Raw genomic sequence first — 24,518 nt, forward strand, 5'->3', positions numbered from 1 at the left:
CTCACTGCAGCATGTATGGGGAATATTTATACTGCTATAACAACAACAATAACCGCGACGAAGTGAATCTCTAATAAACTTCTAAATTGAAACTATAGGATCTACGAACTCTCACAGCGTACTACTCGGAACGCTGTTGTCGCTGGTGTCTTAATACCTCAGTAAGGCTAATAACCCTGCTTAAGCATAAACTAAGAACGCTGAGGGAACTCTCACAAGCCACTGCACGTAATCATCTGCACATGATCGGGACATGGTCCACTGATTCTTGTCATTTCTGCGACTAATTCCAGGAGACTCCAATACACCTTCTTTTAGAATGTAGCTCTATAGCGCCGAGAAGGTGCAGACATCTCGACCAACTGCAGCCTGAAGAAAGGCACATACGTTTAATCCAACATAGCTCTATCCTGAGTTTAATAAGGGAACTGGGTCTGGATGAGGTACTGTGATGAGTAGAATGCATAAAATACCAGGAGGTCGAAGTGCAAATTTCAACGAATAGGTTTTATTAATAATCTGCAAGTTCAGTAAACTCGGTGAAATAAGTGATCTAGTGTGAGCTCAAAACCATAAATTTTGTTCTACAGTTTCGGCTTTCTTTTCACCTAACCACAACTAACTCCGCTAGCCACGACGAACTACTGCGAAGGTGTGAGCTCAAAGCCCCAAGTTTTGTTCTTAAGATCCGGGTTTCTTTTCTCCTAACCGCAACTAACTCCGATAACCTCGCTAAGCTAGTGAGCAGGTAAGAGCTTAAAGACACAAATTTTGTTCTAAATTTTCGTCTTTCTTTTGTCCTAACTTCAACTAGCTCCGATAACCCCGCGGAGCTAGCAGAGTTAGTGTGAGCTTGGACTCCCAAATTTTGTTATAAAGTTCCGGCGTTCCTTTGTCTTAACTTCAACTAAGCAGGTATGAGCTCAGTGAGCAGGCATGAGCTCATAGCCCCAAATTTTGGGTTAAAGACTCGGCTTTCCTGTGTCCGAACGTAAACTTTTTTTCTAACTTAAGTTGGCATCTCGCACTTTTCATTTCGTCTCAAACAAGATATTCAATATTATATAACGGAACTGCCACGAATAAAGGTCTGACCCTACCGAAGTTTTTCAACATCCTAAATTCTTAGCAAATTCTTTCACAACTGTTTCTTACTCAGAGGTTTTTTTATTAAACTAACTTTAAATAAGTAAACATATTAAAAAAAAAGTAAAATCACTGGAACGCGTTATAACAAATTAAAATATATTAATTTAAAAAATATTTTCACTTTAAATACAACTTAATGTATGTATTTATGTGTGTGCTGGTTTGCTGTTAGTCAAATTGGCATTTACGGGAGGAACTACTTGAATTAAAATCCAATTTTTTATGCTCCTAAAAGTACGAGTACAGTTAATTTTAATTAAAAAATCTGGCAAACATTATTAAAAATTAATCAACTTTTATAATTGCGCCCGTTTACTATAATTACAATACATAAGTATTGGAGCGTGTATTTTAGAGAGTCCTTACAAGAGTAGTTATATATGAAAAATTTATATTTTAACTGCTATATTTGTGGTCTTAGAAAGTACTAAGTAGTAGTAGTTACTTTGTTACTTAGAATTTGGTTGTTGTAATTTAGAAAATTCTCTTTGTATGTATTGTAGTCCTTTTCCGAACAGTCATGTTGAAGTTTTCTTCTATTTATTACTATAAGGTGATTTTTATGGTTATTATATCGAATTTTTTAGTACTTTTTTGCAAATAGTACTTGCACGTCGCAATTTGGTAATTTTTGTGTGTGATTTAGTACTTTTAGTACATATTTTAGAACTTTTACTTTACTTTTGGGGGTGAGTCAATGTTTTAGTACTAAATTTAGTACTCTAAGTATTTCATTTAGCACCAATCGCAATTTAGCAGTTTTGTTCTGTTACATAGTTAAAGTTTAGTACTTTTCATTTGTAATTAGTATTTTTGCCGCGTGCATTAGTACTTTCTAAATGTGAATTAGTATTTTAGTATGTGAATTAATACTTTTAGTAGGAGAGTTAAGTTTTAGTACTTTTTGCTTGTAATTAGCACTTCTGCTGCTTTCCTTAGTACATTCTGAATGTGAATTGGCATTTTTAGTACTACTGCACAACGTAGTACTTTTGGAATATGCCAAAGTACTTTGCATATGAAATTGAGCATCTCGCGTACGCATTTTAGTAGTATTAAATGTGAGTTACTACTTTAAGTACTAAATTTAGTACTTTTCGCTTATAATTAGCACTTCTGCTGCGTATCTTAGTACCTTTTGAGCGAGAAGGGTGTTTTTAGTATGTGAGTTAATACTTTTAGTACTTTTCGGACCCAATTTAGTACTTCTACTCTACAACGCACTACCTTTGAAATGTGCTCTAGTACCTTGCATATGAAATGCGCATCTCATATACGCACTTTAGTACTACAAAATGAGAGTTAGTACTTTTAGTACTAAATTAAATACTTTTCGTTTGTAATTAGCACTTATGCTATGTAGTCTCGTACTTTTTGAACAAGAAGTCGTATTTTTAGTATGGGAATTTATATTTTTAGTATATGAGTTAGTACTCTTAGTACAAAATTTAGTACATTTGTTTTGTAATTAGCACTTATACTACGACACTTCGTAATTTTTGAAAGTAGAACTTTTGGTATGTAAACTCACATACTAATTTTAAATATGTTTAGTGCGTGATTTAATACTTTTAGTACTAAATTTGGTACTTTAAGCATGCAACTTAACGCTTTATGTATGCAATTCAGCACTTATTTTACCTAATTTAGTACTTTATGAATGTGATTTAGTACTTTTGGTCTGTCATTTAGTACTTAATGAATGCGATCTAGTACTTTTGGGCTGTGCAATAGTACATTTGGTCAGTAATTTAGTACTCCTACTACGCGAAGTAGTTTAGTTTAGTTCTTTTAGTAGTGAATTTGTTGCTAGCATATATGTACATATAATTGGCTTTGTTTTTGTAAGTTTTAGTATACATCTGATCCTTTTTCTATGACACATCCGCTGTTGTTCCCTGCTACAAGCAGCCACCATTTTCCATACCCCTTACTTCTTACTGTTCCCATCATTCGCGATGAGTAGCTCCTTGGCTTCCTTTTTACCTTTCTTTTTTTCCTCCTTAGCAATTAACTTCGCCAGACGATCTTCTTCTTTGGCGAGACGTTTCTCCTCCTGTAAAAGTTGTGTTGGTAGAAAGTTAGATTATTGTTTCAGTTGGTGAAGTAGGCAAGCAGTTATATGAACTAGAATTACATAATTATCTACTTGAAAGTAGTAACTGGAACGCTTAGAACCTCTGTGTAATGAATACAGTGACAAAAATTACTGTTGTTCTAGCTATTAACTGTAAGATTATATGGTATACAAGTTAAAATATAATTTTTCTGATCAAAATTCATCTGACAACGAACTGTGATAACACACAAAAACTGCCTAATTTCTAGTTATTATATTTATAAGTAGAAAAATATGTATTACTATACTATGTATGTATGTAGAATATCAAAACTTTTTTTTTGTTATTAGTTGTTGTTGCTAAAAGTTTTCCATTGTTTATGGTGTATGGGCCAATTTGCAATCGTTCATTCAGCTACCCATTCATTCATTCATTCACTCATAGAAGAGAAGTCGTTCAAATACATGCGACATGCTTCAGCAAACTTTTGAATACCAAATAAAAACAACCCTGTATGCATACTGGCTCGTATGGCTTCATCTACACGCTTTTTCACTCATTCATACCCAGGCACACTTCCCGTTCGGGTTATGCATTTAGTTTTTGTGGCATATTTTGTGGCGGTTGTTGTCGGGAACAAAAGAAAATATGTAGAACAGAAACACATTTAAAGCGAGCACTACATAGAAACAAATAACTATTGCGGAACATAAAACAACAATAAGAAAGCATACAATTTGAGCAAACAGAAACCAACAACAAACGACGCGTGTATAGCACCTACAGTCGTCACATTTAATACGAAGGAGCAATTACAATAGTTCAACACAACAATGCTAAAGGAAACAAAAGAAGAGGACAGAGAGGAAGCTAGTTCGTGGAAAAGTGGAGAAAGAAAGCACAAGGAAAATGAAATTATGTAGAAAGAAGGTTGGTGAGCGTAAGGAAAAGTAGGCAGAGTGGTGTATGGAAGAATGAGCGAATTAAAGTATTTGAATGGGTATTTAAAATTTGTTTTTAGTGCTACATATTTATGTAATTACTCTCAGTTTTGTGTGTGTACGACAAAACTAGCAAAACAGAAAAGGAAGAGAATCGAAAGGATATAGTTTTACACTAGACTACAAAAAAAATGTATAGAAGAAATAAAAATATAAACCAAAAATAATAATGAGAGTTAGTTTTCTTAAACGGATAAATGAAAAATACCTCAAAAATATATCTCAAAAGTCTTAAAAAAAACAGAAAAAACTTCGAAATCATTCCAGTCTCCAAAAAAATTTATTTAAATTTGTTTAAAAATATTTTTCTCGAACCTCGAAAACATTTATATTAGACATGGAAATATCTACGAAAAGCCTCTGGTAAAGTTCAAAGCTGCTTTTATGTTATATAAGAGAGCAAAAATCAGGCGGAATAGAGCAAAGTACACTTATTTCGAATAATTTGTTTAATTTGTATATGGAAAACGGATATTGACAACCAGCTTAGAGGTTAAGTGAACTATTCCCAATGCGTGTAGGGCAGCCTATTATAGGCAGGCCAAGTGAAAAGGTATTAATAAAAGATGTAGTGAGTTATTTTCACCTGTTTGCTAGAATATATCTATTTAGGGTTGATGCAGTAAAAAGTATTAATTTGTGCTTATTAGCCTCATTGCACTCGTCTTACCGGCGAGCAGCTGGTTTACTACCTGTTACCCTGATTTAACCCAGTGGTAATCGCTCATTTTATTACCCGCGCATGATTGTACGTCACGTCGCCAGTTAGAAGAGAATGAGCATCGTATGGTTTATAAATACACACTCGCACGTTTCGCTACACTGATGAAAATTGTAGGTAAGAGGGTAGGATAATGAAATAGTAGCGCATTCTACGGCTAACTGTCAGTTAATAAAAAAATGGTTTACGATTTTGACTCTGGTATGCAGGGGAAAGAGGCCTTTCAGTATTTTGTCAATTGATATTGGCCAATTAGTACTTACAGAATGTGAATTACTAGTGTTGGTACTAAATTTAGTACTACTCCAATATAATTGAGTGCTTATATTGCGCAACTTAGTAATTTGCGGAATAATATTTTTGGTATGTATGTAAAATTAGTACTTAAGTACTAAATTTGGTACTTTTCGCATGTAATTTAGCGCTTCTAGTGCACAAATTAGTACTTTGTGATTTAGTATTTTTAGTATGTATGGGAGTTCTTAATTTAGTACTAAATTTAGTACTTTTAGTATGTCATTTTATGCATTAAGTATGTAATTTAGTACTTGCACTTACAATTTAGTACCCTATGAGTGTGAATTAGTACTTTTCCCATGTAATTTAGTACATATACTGCGCAATTTAGTACTTTGCGGGTTCATATTTTTGGTATATATGTGAATTAGTACTTTCGAACTAAATTTAGTACTCTTCACATGTAAAGTGCTTGTACTGCACAACTTTGTACTTTGGGATCTAGCATTTTGTATGTATACCAGTTAGTACTTTAGTACAAAATTTAGTACTTTTAGTAGGCTATTTTATGCTTGAAGTATGCAATTTACCACTTACACTTACAACTTAGTATCCTCTGAATGTGAATTAGTACTTTTGGTAAGTGATTTAGTACTCCTCGTAAGCGATTTAGATATTTTGCAATGTGAAATAGTGCGTTTGGTTTGTAATTTGTCACTTCTGTTGCGTAATTAAGTATTGTTGACATGTAAATTAGTACTTTTCGTACTCATATTAGTATTTTTAGTGTGTTACTTTACGCTTTAAGTACGTAATTTAGCACTTATACTTATTGCCTAATCTAGCTTCTCGGAATGTAAATTAGTACTAGGGATTTAGTACTCATTCTTTTGATGAGTAACTTTGTAATCCTAATGAGCAGTTTAGTACTTTTGGAATGTCGATTCGTACTTTTGGTGTGTGATTTAGTACTCCTACTAAGCGATTTAGTACTTTTGAAATGTGATATTGTGCATTTGCCCACTAAGCGTAGAGTGTAAACCTTTTAAATACACCAGACTCCTCCAGTATTTAGGAAAAAATGCTGCTTAATCGCCTAAAATTCCGACGGGGTTGTGATCTGCATTCGCTTAAGTTCAACAGAAGAAATATAAAGTAATGGTGAAAGGCTTTTGCTAGGAAACATCTGTTAATGTAGTAGGTAAAATTGTGAAATAGGATATAGGAAACCGATTTAACAGATAAGAGACATAGATTTTCTCTGTGAGACCCTCTGGTAGTTATATATATATATGTATATAATTGGCGCGTACACTCTTTTGGGTGTTTGGCCAAGCTCCTCCTCCTATTTGTGGTGTGCGTCTTGATGTTGTTCCACAAATAGAGGGGCCTACAGATTCAAGCCTACTCCGAACGGCAGATATTTTTATGAAGAGCTTTTTCATAGCAGAAATCCACTCGGAGGTTTGCCATTGCCTGCCGTTACTCAAAAGAAAAAGTTATCAAATCAAGTCTGCGCCATATTCTAGCCGAAGTTGGTCTTACATTTACTAAGTCATTGGGGTACCTTTCCTTGGGTGTCTTTGGTAAAATTAAGTTACTTATTTATCTGCACGGAGAGCTTCTGGTGGTTTAGAGGAGCTCCTCTATAAAGAGTTTACCGGCATACAAAAAGAGGAAATGAGATTATTTCAAAATTTGTATGATTTGAAGCAGCAAAAAGCATTTCTTTTAGTATGAGCCAAACAAATTTAACTTAGACGCTTTGCTGCAGAAAGGCCAAAATTTTGTCGGAGAAGGCAAAATTATTCCAATACTACCGCAACTTATGTTTAAACCCTTCCAACGTTGAATACCAAAAAACGTTTCTCACGGTGCACACAGTTCTGTGTAGAGAAAGTTTTGAATGGATTTTGCTTCTCCCTATCTCTACCTGTACACCTGACAAAGACAGTTTTCAAGGAATAGGCATCTGATCACCATGGTTTCCTGGCTCTGTTTCCTTATGGCATATTTTTATATGGTATTGCTTTCAGTAAATTGTTCGTCAAGTATTGGCAAAAGTGGGTTAGAGCCTACAATTTGAATATTTTTTTGAACCGGAACTATCAAGAACCATCCTCGTTGCTACAAACCGATGTCCTTAGCGTTGAGTTAGTTTAATTATTAAATATCATAACAAAATTAATATATCATATCATTAAACCAAAACGATTCAAAATATAACAAAGGGATTTCAAGAAAACTGCCATTAGTAAAAAGAAACAGAAAAAAGTAACACATTAAAGTCAAAGACGGGCCAAGCGAGGAAGAAGAAAACACAAAAACGGAAGTAAAAAAAAACAAAATCAACTCAACAGTGAATATGCATTTCGAGTGTGATAGACCAATTACCGACATCACTTTCCAGGCAGCCAAACCACCATACAAGCATAATAACCCACCACCGACACCACCACCACCACCACCACCATCAATTCGACCACCGCCACTAAGACCACCTTCGTCGTTAGGAGCATCATTATCATCATTATTATCATCATCATTATCATTTTTAATATTTTTTTGTTTATCATTTCTGCTGTGTTCGTCCTTATTACAAACACCGTTAGTACGTGTCGTAGCCGTAGCGTCACGTTGACGTGCACCCACCTTTCTCGCTTCCTTTTCCGCTTTCAGTTTAAGTTTTTCCTCCTTCTTTTTGCGTTCCATAGTTTCATTCTTCTTATTGTCGGATTTCTCCTCTGCGCAAATTTAAAACAAAAGAGAGCAAACAGAGTGCATTCATTGTATTGTATATAGATTGTATGTATGAGAACAAATTGCGTTGTGTGTGTGTGTATGTGTGTGTTTGCATGCGGAAATTATGCAAATTATCTATCATCATATGTAATTACAGGCGGTGATGGAAATTACTCCACTATTTACAAGCTTCCTACTGGGCTATTGTGGGCAACTTTCAGTTGGGAGTGTGAAGCTGTGAAAGTTGGCTGAACTGTTTTAAGAGCGCTTTGGGAAAGGAATAGCGACCAGAGGTGGGAAAGTGGGACGAGAATACTCCAGTGTTCTTTTAGGATTTCTATTTAACTTTCAGTGATTCTCTTCTGAGGCCCTTAGTCTTAGCTATAATTACAGAGCACAAAAAAAACAGGTTCTTTGGAGGGGTGCGTATTGCTAATTGGATGTTGTAGAGGCCATTAAATTGGTGCAGAGAGGCTTGCTGCACTTCTTTTGCATACCAACTAAACGCCTTTAATTTTATTTCCTGAAGGCTCTGGAAAAGTTGTTAGGAAGCCTATTCTCTCTTACAAGATAAAAATTTGCCCAGATTAACGCGGATCTCCTAAGACCGGTCGAGCTCTTTGCCTACCAAAGGTAGCGTGTGCAGAAATAATAAAATATTAATAATTTAGTATCTATGGTCTTCCCAGTGGCCGAGACTATGACCTAAAAATCTGTTTTGTCTCAATACAGGAGCATTCTTGATTTCATTCGGAACCATTTGATTTCAATCAAAGATGTTCATTTTTGTCTTTGAAAAAGCAGAACAGTTCTAAAAAACATGCTCTGTGGTTTCATCATCCTCCACACAGGTCCATGGAGGTTTCCAATGTGAGTTTTTGTGAGATGGCATTTTAAGTAAAAACCCTACTATTTTACGCATGTTTTAAAATTGGAAAATGTTTTATAAGTCTTTTGGCTTGACGGAGCTCTTGAGTGACTCCCTAATGGGTAATCTTTGAGTATTCCCCCACTATTTACCCTGCATTTAGCTTCTGCCCGGTTGATATCACAATATGGTTCTGGACCGTGAAAATCGGCTGCCCATCGCGCCCTAGTCAGTTCATCAGCAATTTCATTACCTTTTATTTCGGAGTGACCCGGAATCCCTGAGCAAAGTACAATTTCATTTGTTGCACTGAGTTGCCCTTTGCTGCCCCTGATGTGTTTGATGTGTGCCAAACGGTTTTGCTAATCTTTAATTTGCTTGCAAGTTATTGCTTATCAAATTTTTGAGTAATACTTTTTTCAGGGATTTTTACTTCGAAATTTTTTGAAGCTAAAAGAAAAACAAATACAAATAATAATTTGTTGTTGTTGTCTTGTTACGCTAAGCTATTAATCAAACATAGGTTAGGTTAGGTTAGGTTTAGCAGCCGCATAGCACATAGAGACAACGATGCCACTTAGACCACGAAATGAGTCCGTTGTGAGCCGCGGGGGCTAGGCTACATTTCCCTCTCCATATTGAACCATCCTGAGCGTTTGACAAAGCGTAAAAGGTTGTTGTTACCTAATGTGTATTGATTATCTATATTCAATAAGAAGTAGGATCTTAAATATCGATTCCTGCTTCTGGCTAGAGCCCGGCATATGCAAAAAAGGTGTGGAATTGTTTCCAACTCCTCCTCATTTCTGCAGCTAGGACAGAATCATGCGTGTAAACGCCTAATATCTTTCATGATTTCCTATAAGACAATGTCCTGTGAGGACCCCTACTAAGCTCCTGATTAGAAGTCTACTCAGTTTTATTATACTCTACGTAAGTTTAGCCTTGGCCATGTATGCCTAGCAATTGCACAGGTGTTAACGCTAATCTATCTTTAATTTGCAGAACTGATTAGTGCGTCCTTAACGAGAAGCTTACAAGTTGCGAGAGGTATCTCCACAAAATTACTTATGTTTGGTATACAGGTACCTTCTCTTGCAAGTTGGTCTGCCCTACAGTTCCCTGGTATATCTCTGCGGCGTGGCACCCAGCATAAGATAATACGATTTTGCTTGGCCATCTCATTTAGAGATTGGCGACAACGTAAGACACTCCTTGATGTTGTTTGGAATGCATCCAGCGCTCGGAGGGCAGCTTGGCTGTCTGATAGAATGTATATATCCGTTGATGATATACTGTTTATCTTTAACCATTTTAAGGTGATCCGGTAGTTTAAAGGATTCACTAATAGAAAGCTCTTCGCAAAATAACCCTGATCCTACACCGGTGACCATTTTAGAGCCGTCCGTGTAGATCTTAACGGGTGTATTGGGTGTTGGATCTTCTTCAAGCCATTCCAGTCTAGAAGGAATTTTCGTTAGGAAATTCCTTTCGAAGCAAAAAATGGGAGGGTGATAATCACAGTCACTGGGTATATCCGTGTAGGAGTCTAAGATGGTTGAATGTCCATGTGTGACAGTCCTCCATTGTTAGCTCGCTTTGAGCCTTAAAGCGGAGCAGGCCGCTGAGTATTTGCAGAAGAGATCTAGGGGCGGCAGATGTAGCGTGATATCCAAAGCCATGGATGGCATGGTTTTCATGGCGCCACATATTGCTAATTATTCAATAAATTAGAATAGGTTTTTTCTGCATAGGACATCACCAGACAACATTTCCATATAGAAGAATGGGTCTGACGACAGCAGTGTAAAGCCAATGAGCAACCTTAGGTTTAATTACCCAGGTCTTACCTAAAGCTCTCTTACAGGCATAAAAAGCTAGGTTTGCCTTCCTAACTCTTTCTAAGATGTTTGACTTCCAAGTCAGTTTCCTATCTATGTTTAATCTCAAGTATTTGGTTTCTTACGAAATCACAAGAGCTTCCTCCTTGAGCATAATTGGACTTAGCTGAGGGATTCTGTGTTTCCTAGTGAACAATATGAGTTATGTTTTGTCTGGGTTGACTCCTACATCACACTTTTCTGCCCACCTAGAAATTATATCTAGAGCATTTTGTATTAGGTCTCTTAATGTAGATACAAATTTATCAGAGGCGGCAATAACAACATCATCAGCTTAAGCTATCACCTTACAGCCCACCGATTCCAGCATTAACAGAAGTTTATTTACAACTGCGTTCCATAAAAACAGTAAGAGGACTCCACCTTGCGGTGTACCTCTACTTACTAATTTACTGAGCACCGATTCTCCTAGTTTCGCTTTAATGATTCTGCTTTTTAGCATTTTGCCCATGAAGCCTACCAAGCCCGGTTCTACCCCAAGATCAGTGAGTGCTGCAGTAATTGCCCCACCCTTCGACATTGTTAAAGGCCCCTTCAATATCAAGGAAAGCGGATAAAGTAAATTCCTGTTTGTGCAGTGAACTCTCTGCCGTGTAAATAAGGTTATGTAGAGCTGTCTCCACCGATTTCCCTTTCGTGTAGGCATTTTAAAAACATATTTTTATTAAAGTTGGAAGCACCCCATGAAATCAATATCAAAAACATGATTTTCTCGTGAAATAAAGTTTTGAATTTTCGGCTATATGATTCGCTCAACACGGCTTGGTGGTTAATGCCTGCAGGTTCATGAAACTTTTCTACAAAACTAATTCTAAAAAAACGAAAAAGTGGGTGTGCTTTTGTTTTTGTAAAACACTAAACAATGCTCGCTCTAAACTGCACTGTAGTCTTTAGCTGCATACTGAAAGATCTATTGTGTCCTCGTCATGGATTCAGAGAATTTCTCTGAGCCCAACTTCCTTGATAAATTTTAGTACTTGACCTTTTTTATGGAGTTTTATTTCTTCTTCTGGTAAAATATGTTTACCAAGGTCCCGCTTATACGTGAGTAGGCTGTTTCATCTTGCTTCCAACAGAACATGCAAGTTCCATTGAGGTATATTCCTAGGTTGGTAAGATCATGATTCAATCTACCATGGATTGTTACAAGTTATTCTTATTTGATTTTATACAATCTTTAAATCGGCTCAGGCTAAAGCTACCTATCATTGATTTTGATTGCGGTAAATCCGGTGGATTGTCCCAGTATGATCTTATTCGCATTTCCTCTTGAACAAGAAGGGAGTAGTTAATCTTTCCTGGGCTACAAAATGGTTCTGAGTCTATAAATGGGAGGCTAATTTATCTGTCGTTTCTCTCCTAGCAATTTCTATTCGCCTGAACCAGCTTTTGTTATTTTTAGGTGTGTCCAATTGGCGCCAGTGAGTACGAGGAAGCAACGACTGGGGCGCATTGTTTAACTCGGCCAAAATTGCGTAAGCGGTTATCGCGTCAATTAAGAAGAAGAAGCTCCTCGCTTGTGATGATAATAGTAATAATTATGGGCCAGGTAGTCAGTTTGTTTATTTCAAAAGCCTTACAAATTCATGCATGCCCTCTGAGCTCCGGTCCACCAGGTAATAAAAGAGGTAATAACACTTGACGCTTTTCAGTTTCTTCGTCGTCAAAAGCAAGCGTGGTAGCTGGTGATAAATCTACTCACATGGCGAAGGAGACAGAGTTCCCAAGTGAGTGAGAGAACCAAATTCGTCCATCCTCTACAAGTGAGTTCTGCCGATCATCTCTGGCTTGCCTTTGCATGGAAGTGTGTCCTACGCCTGAGTTTGAATAGAAGCCAGCAATACTTTCGCAATATCAGAGGTATTGATGTTAGAGAGGGAGGTTCATCACAAATTCATCTCCTATGCAGTTGACCAGTCTACCTCTATTGGTGCCAACCTAAAATATGCGTGTCACTTGATAACTGTTCTTGAACGCAAGTAGACGTAGTGACTGCGATAAAAGAAAGAGCTGGGTTGTCTAAGGCGAAATTTCTCATATATCGACTGGTAATCACAACCCGCGTTTGACTGTGAAACAATCGAAATAATGACGAAAATGGATGGTTGACACAGATCGCGCTAAGAAAAACTGGTCTCTCGCAATCAAAATTCTTTTCCAGCTTTCGAATAAGTAGGGAAGATGTTTGTGGGTAGTGAAAAGCATCACTCTTTCAGCTCAGAAGAACCTCCAGTCCACTTTGAGGAATTCGGCTTAATCGGGTAAAAGTTGAGGAGTGTTTAAAGGAAGGTGAAAAGTTTGCTACGTTTTTGAAACCTGAAAATAGTGGACGGTCTTTCATAGATAATTTGTTTTTGACTTATGGATCCAATTGTGTTTTTGGGTAGATTCTCTAACTTACTGTGATTACTATTGCTGTTGGAGAACAGTGGAAAACTTCGGCTGGAAGAGTTCGAGCGTGAAGTTGGCGCCGAATACGCCTTATTGTTACTATTTTGAGTCCCCGCTGAAGATTTCGCTGTTGAAGACGCCGCTGATGAAATGGTATTACCGTTAGCATCATGTGTCGCTTTCTTATTATTGCCAACAACTAGTGTTGCGCTGGCAAGTTTTCCATTCGCCTTCTGGACATTGCAGCTGCTATTTCCAACACCTTTCTTATCTTTGTTGCCCAAAGTATAGGCATTCTTCGGTAGCGAGTTCTTGGCTACCATAGGACTAATTTTGGCACTCCCGCCAGCCTTAAGCGGCGGTGGACCCAAGCCATTGGTTGACTCTGAACCCACTAGTATGTTCATGGGTCGTTTGGGTGGTGAAGGCGGTTCGCGTAGCAGTGGCGCAATTTCATGCGCGCTTGATGAGGATTTGGTGTAAGAGGCATACCTGAAAATATTGTTGAGTAACCGTAATTGCTAAAAAAACAACCAACTCACCGAAAGCGCGGATTGCTGATGTGCACCGGCGAGGGATGTGGCACTTTGGCTGGACTGCGGAACTCTTTTATTGGTGGCAGTCGATTTTGTAGGTCCGTCAGTCGTCCCTTGGTATGCCTTCGCCCGGGATAGGTGTGCGTCGCTGGTGGAAAACTGCTGCAGCTGCTGATGCTCGAACCACTCGACGATGAGTTACTCAACGAATTGAGCGGCTTGCGTGGTATGGCACCCGAACAGCCTGCTGGACAGCCACCCGAATGTGAATGTGAATGATGGTGGTCATCGCGTGGCGACAGCGAGCCCGATACGGATGAGCCCGACGCCGAACCGGAAGGCGATAGTGAAAGTGTGCCATGCGCGGTTGTGGCACCTGGTGGCGCTAAATGATTATTCAGCACCGGTGTTTGCGTATACGCTGACATGGCTGATGGTGATATGGGTGAGGCGGGTGAGCAGAGACCACTCGAAATGGAAGACGTCTTAGAGTAGGCGGACATATGCGAAACGCCCGACAACGACGATGAACCAGTCGAACTCATCGAGTACAAGCTATCCGATTGTGCGACACGACCACCACCATTCGGACTGCGTGGATAGCGTCCGTGTAGTGCGGGATGTGGGTGGAAGGCTTGGTGACCGCTATGTGCATCGCCCATCGAATAGGAACTGGCCGAGGCGTGCACACCGCCAGCATCAACGCCGGCGGAAGCCCAGCTTTTGGCACCCATGGAATAGCTGCTAGCCGATTCCTGTATGCGCCATGTGCCCGAGCTAGAGGTGAGTCGATTCACACGTGCACGACATATGACACAGCGCAAAGGCAGCAATCGTTGAGCGACGGCGCTCTGTATTGTCTTGACAAAGCAGCGTCGACAGACGACGCGATGGCCGCAAGGCGATGTTTGCATGGTAGCGCGCGCATTAATGCAGATGACACACTCATCCTCCTGTGAGGTGGGTGGATCCGGTTCGCTCTCCTCGAGTTTGCTCAGCAGCTTGTCCTAGAAGAAAGACAGAGAAAGAGAGAAAAATTAGATTGTTGCAAAAATAAAGGCAAGTAAGTGAAGACTTATTGTTAATACGCATTTAAATTCGGTGGCGTAATAAACGAACTGCCTAAATGTAGGCAATGTTTACATTGCAATGAAAAGCTGTTGAGAAATATTTACAAAACGCGTTGATGTCTCTCTTCACTTAAGAGTTTGTTTGTATATTTGTATCAATTTTACATATTTCTTCCATTTCTCATGACTAATGACAGTGCATTTAGATTAATTTTTATTAATAGCTCGTTGGCGCTGGCGCATTAAAAATTTGATGTAATATAGAAGAATTGTGAGTAATTAAAATTTGTTAGAGATTAATGGAGCTTTAATATATAAGACAAAGTTTTTTTAGAGCGTTTATTAAAAAAAAAATTGTAAATGTAAACAGGTACGTTTTTTACTTATTAAAACCCACGAACTGTTGTGATACGATAAATCTAGCTTAGAAACAAACTTGCCCACGGCTAGAGACCACACATGAATACCTATATAAGTACCCACACGCATTTCTCTCTGTATGTTACTTAAATGGAAATATTTTTTGCTTATGCCCCACTGTGGATCTAGTTTAGGGCGCCCAATCCGTAGCTGAATATTAATGCGGATGGAAAGTCTATCAACTCATCTATTTTTAAATATTTTAATTAGTCTGGGCAGTTTGTAAGTTTTTTCTGCAGAGGAATAATTAAAACAAATTCAATAAATAGAAAGCGGAATAAGCAGAATTGTAATATTTGTTGTTTGCTTGTAAAATTTTTAGATTTTTATAAATAAATATAAAAAAAATTTGTAATACATTTTTTACTATAATTTTTTTTTGCGGTGCAAATACGTTCCTTAACTTTAATACCAATATTTTTTAGACTGTTTGTGCTAACGATAAATCAGTGCTTTTTTTAAATAAAAATTGTATTTAATTTTTTTCGTAAAAAAAGTTGGTTTTTAAATAAAGTCTGAATATAGAAAATAGTTGATTATTTAGGATCAAAATTAATTTTAACACTTTAATGGCTATGCAAACTCAAAAAGGGTTAGATGCAATGTAGATAATAAAAAATACCTTTCAGGTTTATTGAAGTGCTGAATTCAACTCAATGATCAAAAGGGATAACTTCAAAATGGCAGATCGAATATGGCGTACATTCGTTTTAATGCGTTACTTCTTCCCGAGAGCGTGAACTTTGGGGGTTTCGAATTTGTATTCTATTACTAGGGTATCAGAAGATCTGGATTTGATCAAATATTGCGTCTTTATGTGTTGCTAAAGACAAAAAACTCCAAATTGATATTATTTGCAACTATTAAAAAATTATAATATTAGTTAGTTTTTTTTTTTTTTTAATAATATATTGTATTTTTTCAGAATAATTTTCCAGAACATTTGAAAAAAAGAAGCTCAAGTAGGAAGTAATGCACCCTGATGTGATCCAGTAAAGAACATTTTTATAGGTGGAATATTCATATACTCGTATGCTACAGAGTCATTAAAGGGTTAAAAGTCAGAGTAAAATAAATGGGTTCTGAAAAACTATTTAAAATTTCAAAAAAAAATTCCATACATCTTCTTGACGTTTTTTTTTGTAAACGTTACAATTTATTGCATTGGAGAAAACTAACATTTTTATAATAAGTGTAAGGTTATAATACCTTTATATATCCGGAAAAAGGAAACGCACGTGTAAATTCTACGGTTGCTTTATTTCAACTAACGATACATACGAAAACTTAGAATAACGATTGAACAAAAAGTTCATGGCAAACTATGATTCTTACAATCATGGTTTGCTATGATTCCTACAATTCTTGTACATGGCTTGCTATGGCTCTTATAATCATGGGCTGTTATGATTCTTACAATAAGTTTTATTTAGAAATTATTTTATTTTATTATTAGATCATCATTTTATTATTTTAATGTAAATAAGTTATTTTTAAGAACACAAAATTAGTTTTAGTTCGTAAACAAATAAAATAAAGGGTTTCTAGTTAGATTTTTATTTGTTTAGACAAAAGTTTAAACTCTCATATAATAATTTTATTGATAAGTAAGCTTTAATAAAATAAAATAAATAAGTATAATAATATTTTCTTTCCTTTTTTTGTGTTTAGATTAGAGTTTTCGGGAATTTTTGCATTCCTTTATTTTATTATTTTAATATAAAAAAAAATAGTTTTGTGGATACGAAAAAAAAATTAAAATTTTAAAAATAAAAAATTAAAAATTTTTTTAATTAAAAAAAAAATAATAAATAGTTTCTGTTTTTAGATAAGATTTTGCTGTGGGTGAATATTTTTGTTAAAATAAAAATTTTCAAAGTAAAAAAAAACTTCTGCTTTCCTTTATTTTATTATTTTAATACAAAAAAATATATATTTTTTATGAACACAAAAGTAATTTTCATTCGTAAGCAAAAAATAATAAGAAAAATTTAATTACAATTTTTTCTTATTTTATTTAGATAAGAGTTTTCGGGAATTATGGCATTCTTTTATTTTATTATTTTAATATAAAAACAAAATAGTTTTGTGGATATGAAAAAAAAAATTAATTTTCAAAGTAAAAAAATAATAATAACAATTTCTTTTTGTTTAAATAAGATTTATCTGTGGGTAATTTTTTTTGTTAAAATGAAAGTTTTCAAAGTAAAAAAAATCTGCTTTCCTTTATTTTATTATTTTAATATAAAAAATATATATTTTTATGAACACAAAATTAATTTTCATTCGTAAGCAGATAAAATAAAAAAAAATTAATTAAAATTTATTTTTTGTTTTGTTTAGATAAGAGTTTTCGGGAATTTTTGCATTCCTTTATTTTATTATTTTAATATAAAAAAACGGATACGAAAAGAAAATTAAAATTTTCAAAAAAAAAAAGGTAAAATTAAAAAAAAAAAAAAAATAATAGTTCCTGTTTTTAGATAAGATTTTGCTGCGGGTAAATAATTTTTTGTTGAAATAAAAATTTTCAAATTAAAAGTAATATATCTACATATATTTTTTAATATTTTTATTACATCAATATTATTTGAGTGTGAAAAACATATGGTATATTTGAGAATCATAAAAAATAAAAGAAAATAACGAATTACAGAGAAACCTGTATTGGGCGGACGCTCACCGTGGGTCAACTTAGGCCAACTCAATCTGCCTTGGAAAGCGTAATTTGTTCTAATACCTATGACTTAGTATAGGAAAAATGTGCATACAAGAAAAGTGTCTATTGAATAGAGATGGCCGTTAGGTGAGGTTACACTGTACAAAATATGGAGACTTTTTTTATGCCGCAGCTAGGAATGTGCTATTGATTTAGGTTTTTGTTTTTAGGAAAAAGTGTAAGTTTAGGTTCAATATTTTTTAGATTTTTTCTCACTTTTTGTTTTACTTGAGTTCCAAAATTTCTCTTATACATATTTTTAACGAAAAAACAGTTTTTTACAAATGAAAAAAATTAAATTTACTAAAAGATTCCATATATTTATTTACACACACTTTTGTGTTTTTTTTTAAATTAGTTGCTATTACAAAATAAAAAATTAAGAAAATTATCTTAGAGGCACAAAATTTCTTACGAGGCGCCAAATACCAAAATTACCTTTCAAATCGACAACGTCTCTTTTTCCTAAAATTTTTCAAATTTTTTTTTAACATATTAATATTTATATAATTTTAATTTTTCAATTTATTTAGGATAAAATATATTAAGAATAATATTATATAAAAAAAAATATTGAATAATTAATTAATTAAAAAAAATAAAATAATATTTAAAAAAATATATATTTTTGGAAAATAATTTTTTTGTAATTTTTATTTTTTTTTTATTAATAGTTCTTGTTCATACTATATATAGTCCTTGTATGTATATATGTATTTATAATTGGCGCTTACACCCTTTTTTGGGTGCTTAGCAGAGCTTCTCCTCATATTTGTGGCGTTCGTCTTGATATTGTTCCCCAAATGGAGGGACCTAAAGTTTTAAGCTGTTAATAAAAAAAAATCTCAGCGAGGAGTGTTTTCCTATTTCTTTCTAAGATACTCCGTATAATATCAAAAGCAGAGTGGTATATACTAAATGATAATATCGAGAACTTAAAGTAAAAACAGTCCATGAAGAAATACGCAACAACAGCTTAAGACACACAAACCGACTACTAGAACATTCTAACAGGGAAATTCGACAACTTCCATTAAAGGGGAAACCGAGACGAGGAGGCTTAAGCGCAAATGACCAACTGACCTGCAGATGTAAATGGTGTCACAATTTTATGAATAAATATATAATTAAATAACGAGTTAATTTTTTTTTAAATAAATGTATATAGTGGTATTGGCTTCTAAATACTGTTGAAACCCAAACAGAAAGAAAAATTGCAATTATTTTAAGTTGAAATAGAAACAATAATAAAGGGTGTAAAAAAAAAAACAATTTCTTTCCCCAAAATTTTCTTAACAAACGATTTGCCAAAATAAAATTTTTTCCGCAAAAACATTTTTTAAAAGGGATATTTTACCCTAAAATATAGCATAAAGTATAAAAATGTTAAGAAAAGGTGAAGATATTTCACTTTAAAAATTTCTGTACCTAAATTTTCAACATCGCACTAATCGAAAATTTGTTTCAGTTCACTTCTCATTATAATCAAGTCTACAAATGCACCATATTTCAAAAGGATTGACGACAATGTGCAAAATATCACTGGAATCATAAATGGATCACTTCTAATGGAATTGCTCACTAGACTTACTAAAGGCCTCCCAGACAGCCGTAAGCCTGTTCCCTGGCAATTTCAATTCTTTATCTGATTGAATACTTAAGATTTGTCAGTAATAATAATACCACGAACAACTCTCATTCTTCAATAATTCCTCTTCCAACACCCATCCCAAACGAATTGGAATCAGTCATATTCAACTCATGCGATATGGAAACTCAGTTCAATAAAATTGACACAACCAAATGCATTCATAATTCACATAACTGAATGTGTGTGTGTTAACCAAATGAATAAAGTACGTATGTATGTCGAACCACGAAACCACATGAAATGCTCACTTGAGTGCGGCGAATTGAGTGAGAAGTGGAAAAAAATATTTAACATTTTTTTGTAAAGATTTTATAAATTTACTTTAAGTATTATTGCGCCCTTGGACTTGCAAAAATATATAGCTAGTAAGAAGAATAAAAACAAAATAAAAGATAAAAATAAAATAAAAAGAAGTCGAAGCCACTTTAACCGCAAGCCGAATCAAGCAAGGCGGCAAAGTTAGCGCAAATGAAGCAGAAAGGGAGGAGCGGCTGCAGGAGTGAAGCCATTTTGCAGCGACCGTATAAGCGAGGAGTGAATAAAAAGTTTTCAATGAAATTATTTTGTAGTGAAGCTGTTGTACATGAAAATAAAACTAAAGTTTGTATGTAGTGCTGTTGTAGAGGTGTTGTCAGAACTCGAAAGGAAGTTCGAATTAAAATGTGGAAGAAAAATTGGGCGTAACTGAGCACTTGGCATTTCTTAGGTGAGCCTATTGAGACAGGTTTTGTTTCGTTTAATTCTTCTTTGCAATAAACCAGAAGGCTTATATTACAACAAGTTTGCAATGGAAATATAAACAGTGCTAGGGTATTGAATGAATTTGCAGTACGAAATAAAGTGAGTAAATGTCATTTATACACAAAGGTGCGCTAAAGCTGAACTTGACTGCGGGTAGAGAAATATTTTTGGGCCAATTGGCTGACCTTCATATTGGCTAAGCTATTTAGGGGCACTAGCAAATGAATTGATGGTAAGTAGATTTATTTTGGCCAAGAACTGTCACAACAGCAGCATTTCTCAAAAGTGTTTAGGATGGGTTTAGAGTTGTCAAAACAAAATAATTGCAGATTGTAGCACAAAAAAAAAAATAATAGTTAATTATTTAAAAAAAAAATTTGTTTAACCCTAGAAAGCTAACGTTCGTCAAAATGACGACTACTAGCAACATTTTCCTATCTCCCTCTAACACCGATTAGCTTACGCATTTAATGTTTTGAGCCAACTCAGTGACTGCCGAGCTGCGACGCGAGGCACTTGTGCGCATCCGGTAAGTACTTTGGTTTTTAATTTAACTAGCTCGTAGTCGTCATTTTGTCGAATGTTTAGCTTTTGTGTAACTTTTGCATCTACTTAGTGCTAAGTTATGTCTTGCATTTAATATTGTTTTAATACGTTCTAGTTAACCATGGCGGTGAGGCCAACAATCACAGATGAAGATATAGTTGCGGCACTCGAAAATGAAGAGTGTTTCATGTTTTGCTATGATGGGCCACTTACTCTTGTATCATATAAACCCAAGCCGAGCAAGATGGTTTATTTGGTGTCCTCATGTGACGAGGAAGGAACTGTGAATCCAACGAACAATAAACCAAACATCATTAATTTTTATAACTCAACAAAAGGTGGGGTAGACACCTTTGACCAGATGTGGTCAAATATGTCATGCAATCGTAAAACTAACCGATGGCCCATGTGCATGTTTTACGGAATGCTGAATATATGTGGTATAAACTCTTACATCATCTATTGCCATAATATTTTGGCATCTGGAGGAAAGCCTTTATCTCGAAGAAGCTACATGAATAACTTGTAGAACCATGGCTAAAACATAGGCTCGAAACCCCAACGATGACACGAAAAATTAAGGACCTAATACGAGATGTGCTGAATACTAAACAAGATACTGAAGATCCAATTGAGCACACATCTGTTCCATCGGACAGTAGAAGTTCTATGACGTCTGGAGATACAATAGCAAAGAAAAGAAAGAGCTGTGGTGTGTGCTCCTATAAAAAACGGCGCATGACGAAGAACAATTGCAGCAGTTGCAACATTCCTATATGTGGTGAACATAACATTGATTTTTGCCCAACTTGTGCCAAAAAAATCTAAGTTCCTATTATTGATTTTCTCTCTATATATTGTAAAGTTATTAATTTTATAAGAAGAAAAGGTTAGTTTATTTTATTTTTTTGTTTTTTTTTTTGGTTTAAGAAGCTAAGTGCCTAATTAATCTCAATAAATTGTAGGTCTCATTAATACTATAATTCGTACGTTATTGATAAATAAATATAATTATTTCTCTATTGATTACTTTATTTATATCGTATAAACCAAAAATAAATAAATAAAAGTTGCAATACCTTTTAGTAGTTAAACATAAAATCATATTAAAATATGTTCGTCAAAAAGTCGAATGGTTAGCATATTAAGTTAGTTCTATAACGTTAGCTATGTAGGGTTAAACTTTTTTGAGAATCATGCTACTCTTTTTTTATCTCTAGCTAAAATAGAATTACATTACTAAGGTAAATACAAGTGACCAACAGTTAACTGTTGCAGAAATAGTAATGGTTGTACAGGTTATGCACTGCGACCAGATTGATCTATTGTGCGCCTCTAATTATATTAATTACTTAATTATAATTATTTAGTATACCGAGGAATCGAACCAGCTCCTTAGGAGGGAACAATTGTATGTAGGTCTTCCTCCTCTAGTAGGTACGAGCCCAGGATTCTGTGTCTCCTGTAGTCTAATGCCTCACAGTTGGTGATTAAGTGTTCCATGGACTTCTCTTCATCGCAGCAGAACCTGCATAAACTAGTGCTAGAGAGTCCTATTGTGTTAAAGTCTTTATTACAGGCAAATTGACCTGTAAGTGCTCCACAGAGTAATCTGAGGTCCTTTTTATCTAGGGTTAGAGCAGATTTTGCTTTGTTGGCAGAAATAGTTAATCTGAATATGAACCAAATGGGACCCTAAAGACAGCTTTTCAAAATATCTCGATTCCAGTGCCACCTAGCGGATCAAAATGTAGCCTAAGTCGAAACAAGATGTAAAGGGTGGTTAAGTTTCAAGGACCGGAGTTGATTTTGAATAAAGTACATTCTTTTTCGGAAATTATTATCATTTCTCTTTATTATGATAATACTGGTATGGCTCAATTACGTATGGAACAAAATATTGGCCAAATGCCCGCCGCGGCATCGGCGGCACACCTCCATCCGATGGTCCAAATTTTCGATGACGCTGAGGCATAATTGAGGTTCTATGCCGTTAATGTGCCGAATTATCTCATCCTTTAGCTCTTGAATTGTTGCTGGCTTATCGACGTACACCTTTTCTTTTAAATAACCCCAAAGAAAGAAATCCAACGGTGACGTTAACATTTAGGTGTGGTTCACATTCAACATTGGCCCTTGAAATTTAACCTTCTTTTACCACGAGAAAGCTCCTCATAAAAACACCTGCCACGAGTCGGTTTAAAACTTGTGGAAAGACATCAAGACACACACCACAAAATTAGAGGAGGAGCCTCGGCCAAGCAACCAATAAGAATCAATTACCCCTACCCTTCAGAAATGCGTAGGTTCGAATCTCTGTTTATGAACCACTAAAATTATAGAAAAAATGTTTCCTAATAGCAGCCGCCGGCAGGCCATAGCCAAACCTGCGAGTGTATTTCTGCCATGAAAAAGTTCCTCATAAAAACCCATCTGCCGTTCTGAGGTAACGTAAAACTGTAGGTAATAATTTATTATAATTAAATTAAATTTTCTATGAATTTTGCTGACAAAAACTGCTTAAATTGCAAGTATTGCTAATAATTTATTAAAAATATCAACATATTAATTATAAAGTAAAATATCATGAGACCCGCAAGACCTGATACCGCAAGAATGCTACTAATCTAATTTCTCGCTTGACCAGACTTTGGCTTCTCAACAATAAGGCATTGAATCGATTGAATCCATAATAGCAAACCTACTGGTTTTAGTATTGAGTGTACGAGGTTGACGCACTTGTTTCAAAAGTTAGATATGAATGTAGCTGATAGAGCTGATCTGTTGCGTAACGCACCAACGTTGCGTAAACTAACCTTAACATCATAAACAATCCGCAAAGAATTTTTTGGTTAGCATTGAAACTACGAAGCAAAACCAAAAATACTGCTATAAAGCATCACCCTCACCTCTTTGTATACTTTATATTAATTAATGAGTTGTGTTTCACATAAATATTTGAAAACAAAAATTAAAAAAAAAATCATAATTACTTTTGCATCAATCTTGGCTTTCACTACCGTTTACAAATATTTGTGTGGATATTTGCCAGCTGAAGGCAAACGAACTCTGCCAAATATTATATAAAAAATGAATGAATATTTATTTGATACAATCATTTAATTTTAGTCGATACAAAATGCGCCTGGCACATTCGCTAGTCATACACATATGCTTACATGGGCGGAGCTTGGGACTATTTTTGGAGGTGTTGGTGAAATTTGGTTGTTGCTTATGCAGTGTGATTTACAGCGAGTTTTATTTTTCTTGAGAATGTGAATAATATGCGAATATTTTGTGATAAAAATAAATAAAATATGTAAATAATAGCAGTTTTGGATTTTTTCTCAAAGGTCTGGCTGAGCTCGAGGTAATATCATTTCAAATCCTGATTTCTTTTCTTGCCTTTTACACATCATGGCGGAAATACACTCAGAGGATTGCCAATGCCTGGCGACGGGCGATCGCTGTTAGAAGAAATCTTTTGCATTATATTTGTGTTTTATGTACGGATATTAGAACCTACGACTTGGCTTTATAATTTAATTGACTTTCTCAAATAATTAAGGTGAGAAAAATGACTTTATGTTACTATTTTTGTATTGTATTTTAGCTCCGTCTCCCTCTATCCAAGTCGTACAGTAGCTCTTTTTCCTCAAAACTAAGTCAATCAATAAAAAATTAAATCAATCAATATATCGAACAAATCTTGACGGATTGATTTAAAGTTTTAGCAGTACATTTACAGTTATATTCTGAATAAAA

General features: G+C 35.1%; 1 protein-coding gene across 1 annotated transcript; it reads right to left on the bottom strand.

The window, feature by feature from the left end:
* Positions 1-1,222: 1,222 nt before the first annotated feature.
* LOC128867225 (collagen alpha-1(XVII) chain-like) lies at positions 1,223-20,733 on the bottom strand. The gene is made up of 5 exons (XM_054108327.1): positions 20,671-20,733; positions 13,613-14,613; positions 13,081-13,562; positions 7,563-7,912; positions 1,223-3,205 (listed from the first exon to the last, which is right to left on the bottom strand). Exons 1-5 carry the CDS (start codon positions 20,731-20,733, stop codon positions 3,080-3,082), a joined length of 2,022 nt encoding a protein of 673 aa, XP_053964302.1. The 3' UTR covers positions 1,223-3,079.
* Positions 20,734-24,518: the final 3,785 nt, after the last annotated feature.

Source organism: Anastrepha ludens, chromosome 6, assembly GCF_028408465.1.
Source record: "Anastrepha ludens isolate Willacy chromosome 6, idAnaLude1.1, whole genome shotgun sequence".
Classification (NCBI taxonomy): Eukaryota; Metazoa; Arthropoda; class Insecta; order Diptera; family Tephritidae; genus Anastrepha; species Anastrepha ludens.